General features: G+C 33.0%; 1 protein-coding gene across 1 annotated transcript; it reads right to left on the reverse strand.

Moving 5' to 3' along the window:
* Positions 1-2,389: 2,389 nt before the first annotated feature.
* On the reverse strand, positions 2,390-7,061 carry LOC118344561. Its single transcript, XM_035685580.1, has 2 exons — positions 6,738-7,061; positions 2,390-3,076 (listed from the first exon to the last, which is right to left on the reverse strand). The coding sequence occupies exons 1-2, from the start codon at positions 7,059-7,061 to the stop codon at positions 2,465-2,467; spliced, it is 936 nt and encodes a 311-aa protein (XP_035541473.1). The 3' UTR covers positions 2,390-2,464.

Genomic DNA, 7,061 nt, shown 5'->3' on the forward strand with positions numbered 1-7,061 from the left:
ACCCCTTTTTTTTTCCTTTATAGCAGTTTTAGCGGGTTCAACCCGCAAGTTACTTCAACTCGCTATTTTGGTCTGGTCGGGTCGGGTCCTAATGTTTTCTGCATAGCCCTATATAGAAGATAACAATGAGCTCAAATCTAGCAGCCAATATTGGATAGGACGCTAGAAAACACTAGAAACAACACAAAATCGACTGTTATGCAGGAAAAGTCCGTTTTGTCGACATCCAACAGCACCGCCACACCACAAACCACCATTGAACTGGCTGACAACCACAATTGACCACTACCAGCTGACAACCAATGACATTAATGCCATCCAATAGTGACTTAGTTTCCTTTTATCCCACCACTTGATGTACCAATTGTGAGCAAGGATTTCATTTTTCTTAGTATAGTTCCATTTCAGGATCCAGAAAACTTTGTATTTCTTACATAAGTGAAGGGAAGTAAGGAACTTTTGTCTATGCTGATCAATCTTGTAAACAATGGCAAAATATTTAATAGCACCATTGTGTGTGTGTTTGTGTTTGTGAGGGAAAATTTTCAAAATTGGGCTAAATTGTGTCCACCATCTCAGAAACCACAAAAGGAATTGAGAATTGAACCTTTTTTTTTATTCAAAGTTAATAAACCACGAATGAGACATCTCAGTATTCTGGAATAACATAAATTTGAACCAGGCTTCAATGTGGTCATAATAGTAGTAGGAAATATCTGAACCAGGGATCTTCTTGACAACATAGGGATGGGTTCCCCATTTTAATATGTAAAGACTGTGGTAGATCAAGTTGGTTTTATTAGTTTTATAAAAAAATGGGTTTAATCATGATGGATTGAGTTTGGGTGGGAATGGAAGAGTAGTATTGGAGGTTCTTCTGAGTATTTTTAAGAACCCAATAAAAATCAGATAGAAAATATCCAAATGCGATTTTGGATGGATCATTATATATTTAACAATTAGGTTCTATATAAAACAAGTTTTGACAATAATATTGCTTTTAGACATAATCAGTCCTTGAAGCAAGATTTTTATTAGGATAGTGGATCATGTGGGTCAGCCAAAGCAGAGGAAAACTGGTCTTAGCATTGGATTTACTACTAAAGGTAGAAAATCGATTAGAAATATCAAGTGGAGAGTAGGCTCATGTTTCACATGTTGCCCGGTAGGGATACGAACATGTGAAACATGCTTATCTTTTCTACTTGTAATGATTTTACAGAAATTCACGAGTAAGAAAATCAAGGATAGCATTTTAGAAACTTTTAATATAGAAAATCAAGGATAGCATTTTAGAAACTTTTAATATATTCAATATCAAAACAAAAAATGCTTATAATAGCTTGCTATCGGGCAAAAATATGTCTTGAAACGATATTCTCAACATTTTTTTCTAATACATATATTAGCACTTTTGCAATCAATACATAGTAGAAATCAAATGGGATGAAATCAAATAGAATCGATAACAGTCTAGAAACTACCTATAAAAAAAATAAAATAAAATAACAATCTAGAAACTAGAAGGCCCTCTTCGATACCATGTTGTAAAAGTCAGAACACAAACAAGATGGAAAAATCGGTTATTCGAACTTGTGTGTACTACTTACCGTTCCACTATATATTATACTAAGCATACAACGATTATGCCCTCTAACATAAACAACACTATATATTATACTAAGCATACAACGATTATGCCCTCTAACATAAACAACATGTCAACTCGAGATTAACTTGACTAAACTCGTTCAATTCGATTTATTTATTGAGCACAAAATCATAAATAATTATCAAATGATTGGACTCGTATAATGGTCATTTCAACTTGTATAATTATGTATAAACTCAAATAATTTCATATATTAGTATTATTTTTAAATTTGTAATGAGAATATATTAAGCATTTAAAAGGATAAGAATAAGAAATAGGAATACCATGTGTTGATTAAATTCTTATGAATATAATTGATAGGAGATGCTACAATGAACCCCTACACCACATACTTTCACTTAACTAACATGTTATTTATCATTTTTGCTCTTCTATTTAAACACACATTTAAACATTAAGATGATAAATCACATGTTGGTTAGGTATAGATATTTGACGTAAGGCTTCCATATAGAATTTCTCAATTAATACTATATGTATATAAAAAGTCTTTTAAAATGTTTAAAAATTGATTTTTTTTTTCTTTTTGTAAAAATTTGTAAATAAAGTCATACGATATACTAAAAGTAATCTATTTTGTTAAAATTAAGTAACTCATGAACAAACTCAAACTTGCTTGAAAGATGACGAGCTACTCATGAATATAAAATAAATTCAATGAAAACATGGAGCTCAACTCCAATTCGAATTAAAAGTAAATGAACAAATCTTGACAACTTACTGTTCACTCAAACTCGAATCGTTTACATCCTTACACATAACAACACATTCACTGTAGTGCACAAGGTATTAGTTAAAAGTAAGCTTTATTTTCCTACCGAAGATGCCCGGTCCGTAAGTTGAAATGGACATTTCAACAAGAAGACGAAATTGCATCATTACAAAGAGGGTGACTGGAACACCAGCCAAACAAATGATAGGATTAACAATCCATGATTGCTGGCGTAGCATGATTAAAAGTGCAGCAGAAAAGGTAATCATCATGGTTGCAATAGAAAAGAAGAGTGTGGAAAGGCCTATTATCATTTTTGTAGGTAAAGACGTGAGGAAATCGTCTTCTGCATACCTGGATGTGAGAATTCCCAAAAACATTAAGACTGAAGTTGAAGAGGAAAAGAGGGACAAGGCATCGGAAATTATAAAGACCATGAGAGAGCCTTTCGGTAAAAATATTGGCAAGCCAGTATCTTGCTTGTTTCCACCTGGAATATTAAAGGATGCAGCAAACATCATGGTAACAATGAGAGCACCGACAACTGTACAAGATCTTGCTGTGTCCTTTATCCATTGCTCTCCCGATTTCAGCATAGCCTCGTGGGTTTTTGTAAACAATTCTCGGGGAGTTAAACCATCTTCGTTTGTTGCTTCTCTAACCTTGGGATGGACAATAGCCTCCACCTCCTGAATTTTTTAAACAAAATCTTCGAATAAGAGGTTACCAAATATTAATAACCAGAAGAATTAACTGTTAACTCTAAAATTTAAATTTAGCATCAATTGTTTTAGATTATTCTTATTCAGTACTCTAATTCACAAAACAACAACACCATCGATTGAATAATAAAGTGTTGGATCTATACTTCAATCATGTACATTACAAGAGAAAATAAAAGGGATTCTGGAGATCCTCATCAAGCCTACTTTGCATTATAGTTGCAATACCCAGTTTGCATATAGGAAGATTTTTTTTTTTTTATAAGTAGATTGCATATAGCCTATAGGAAGATTGTGAACAATTTCCACATTACTTGGGAGAGCTAACATTCTTTATGACAAATTCCACATTAGAAGGGGCTCTAAATATAACATTGGCTAGTCCTATTGGAATATATATAAGTCAAGATTTGGCATAAACCTTCCTTGTGTCATTACAAATGGTATAAAGTCAATCCAATTAGGCCTCATGATAGAATCAACTGACGAGGATGTCGAGAATTTAAAGGAAAAGATTGTAATACCCTAGATTGTATATAAATAATAATTCTAAGAGGTAGTAATTATATTGACTAATTCTTTCTGTGTAGGGGCCAAGATATGGCTTGGGCCTTCCGAGTCATTATAATAGTGTGAAGTTGACTCCAGTACGTACCATTCATCTGCACTATGCCCCAAATGGACCAATTAAATGTTGTACCAAATATTCCATATTCCAAGCATGTATACTGAAAAAGGAAATGCAGGAGTTCATCTGGGACAAAACATTCTATACACAAATCCTTGAGATCCTCATCAAGGCCTAGCAAGTTTACAGGCTCTGATATGTGATATATTTTGCCTGCTCTATGCTCCAAATGAATACATCACAGTTACAATTAGAGCAAGTTGAGTTAGCATCTCACTCATGTAGGATTTAATACCATTGTATCGCCTTCATAATCTACTTACCTAATCTGTACATAATACATATTTTCACAATCTGAGGTAATATATAAAGTCAATGGTTAAATCCTTACATTTTTTTGTCCAAATAAAACAAATATAAATCTTACTCTCTTAAGCCTAACCCAAACAACCCACACAAACATATACAATAAGAATGAACTCCTAGAAATAAAGCCATGAACTAAACCACATGAACTCCTACAAGTAAGTCTGTGTTTCCCGCAACCCAAACAACCATAAATCATTCCTCAATTAATTTTTAATGGAAATCCTTATAAGTCTCTCAGCAGAAATTACTTGTTTCTCGAGACCCCGCTATAAGTTCTATCCATATATGTTCTGATCGCCAATTCATACTAGATCTAGTTGCATTTTATTGAAATCGAGAGAATAACCCAAATGAATTTGACTTTTTTTGTGTGTTTCCCAAGTAACTCTCATCAACTAGCACTATTCCGATGTGAACTTTTAGGAGTAATTTATCAAATTGTTTAGATCTAGAATAATAAGATCCACCTCATTCATCCTTTCAATCTAACAATTGATAAGAAAGGCTGCATTCTGTATTTTATTGATACTTTATGCAATTCTTTTTGATGAGTGATACTTTCGGAAACTTTTTGAAAAAAAATACTTCAAATTAATTGCACATATTTATATGTTATTTGAAACAAAAAGTTCATATTACACAGATATACATATATGAGTGAAGTGCTGCTTCAGTTAAACTAGTTGTATGTCTATCTGAGTGATTTCATATTATATAAAATAGAAAAGTGTGCCAATGTGAAAGCCAAATCTGAGAAAGAAATGGAAAAAAACACCATTATATATATTGACGTATTAAGATTATATGAGATATATAAACACGTACAAAATGAACCATATAATGTAATGTGGCGCTAGGACACTATAATGCAAGGTAGGCTGATGAAGATCTCAAGAATTCTAGTATGGGAAATTCTACATGTCAGAAACCATACAAGTTCTTCAAATCTTAGTTATTTTCTTTCTCAGTTTGCAGCACCATCGCATAGAAAAGGGAAATCAGAGTATTGGGAAAGAAATTATAATTCTCATTTGAACAACAGAGTTGCATCAGATATAAAAAAGAAGAGACACAAAGCATAATCATGCAAATATGGAAAGAAAAAGTGTTTTAATCTATCAAGAATGCAAATATATGTCAGCTCAGGAAACTTTGTGTTGACATAATTTACTCAAAATATAAAAAGGTAGATTTGGTCACACACCCATTGTGCTATACCAGACTTTGGATTAGCTCCCTATGTTTTTCTTTTTGAGAAAGAACACCCTGTGGTTTCAGTTATTTCTAAATAGGTCCCTCCGTCAAATTTTCCATCTATTGACATTAATGGGAAAAACATGACCCAATCATAAACTGCCACATCCATAATATCTTAAAAAAGATATAAAACTAATTTTTATAATAAAAACAGCTTTTATTTTTAAAAATTGAAAACCGGTGGTGGACACCTCCACAGGCCGGGGCGCCACCACATCATGGCTGCCCATGTGGTGGCCAGAAACTGCCACCACAAAGGTCGGCCAGTTCTGGCTGGACACTGCCAGTGGCTGTCCTTCAGTTTTTTCTTAATATTTTAATTTTAAGGTTTCTAATAATAAAAGCAGTTTTTTATTATAAAAACTAATTTTTTAAAAAGACAAATTTTATTTTTTTTAAAAGATTATGGTGGACACGTCGCAATTTGTGATTGGGTCATGTGTTTTTCATTAATGTTGATGTACAGTAAAGTTGACGGATGGACATATTTCTAAATAATTGAAACCACAAGGTGTTATTTTTCAAAAAAAAAAGCACAGGGAGCTAATCCAAAGTCCGATATAGCACAAGGGGTGTATAACCAAATTTACCTAAACAGAATTAAAGTAGGTTCAGAAAACCGAGTTTAACGTTTGGGTAGTGAGAAGTGTTGAGAATATTTGTAAATAGTAATGAAAAAGTAATAATAAAATATTGAATAGTAGTAAAAAGTATGTGAAAAGTAATAAATAGTAGAAAAGTAGGTAAAAAGTAATAATAAAATAAAGAATAGTAGTGAGAGTACTTGAGGTACTCTCACTTGCCAAACATAATCTTTTTTTTTTTCCTTGAGACCAGAAAACCCTTGTTAATTATGTTAAGGTCTTTTATTTAATAGGAGAACCCTAATTTAATTTACACCTTTGAATAGATGGCCAAGAATTTCTAGTTAAGTAAAGCATTCCCCGTTTTCTTCTCTCTCCTTTACGAAGAAAGGACAAGAGAGGGCAATCTTATAGTAATTTTGGAAGAAAAAACCTATTCATAAGCCGGTGTATATAACACAACTAGTAAAGTCCACATGACATACTTTGATTTGGAAGAGAAATTTTAAAATTTGAATCTTACAATCTAAAGTCCGTTTTGAGAATAAAATAACTCACTTTAGAAACATACGAGTCCAAAGTGTTGTTTTCCTAACCACAGATTGATAAATATCACTTTTTTGAAAAAATAAGTTGCCAACACCTCAAATGGCCTAAATGTAACCTGCACATCCTCATTTTCTCTACCTACTTTTACCCTTTTTCTTTCTCTATTATTAAAGCTCTGGAAATGTTATCTCACACCTATATAAGTAAAAGTATGTTAGAGAGAGAGAAAGTGAGAGAGGAACTTAAACCATTGTAGTTCTTTTTGCATTTGCAAAGCTGCACCTGGGATGCGATTAAGCATGGTAGACTCTGCTGACATGCCAGCCATATGTAACATGCCATTACTGTTGACATCTACAGAACATGTCAAGGCATTCTTCAAATGATGTGCTAATAGGCTAAAGATTTTGGCTTGACGATGTAGCACCGCAAGGGAAAATATATTTCTATTTCTCTGATCTCTGGTCCATACAAGATCCGGATTCTTCTCCAGCATCTCAAAAACAAACTCAATAATCCCACTCTTGATAGCAAGGATGATGGCATCACAAACATAGCTATCCAT

This window comes from Juglans regia, chromosome 14 (genome assembly GCF_001411555.2).
Source record: "Juglans regia cultivar Chandler chromosome 14, Walnut 2.0, whole genome shotgun sequence".
NCBI classification, from domain to species: Eukaryota; Viridiplantae; Streptophyta; class Magnoliopsida; order Fagales; family Juglandaceae; genus Juglans; species Juglans regia.

Excerpts from the sequence above, each read along its gene's own strand:
- LOC118344561 (XM_035685580.1), bottom strand. The coding sequence starts at position 7,061 with ATGGATAGCTATGTTTGTGATGCCATCATCCTTGCTATCAAGAGTGGG. Across the intron at positions 3,077-6,737 it reads AAGAACTACAATGGTTTAAG|GAGGTGGAGGCTATTGTCCA; the intron begins TTCCTCTCTCAC and ends TAAAAAATTCAG.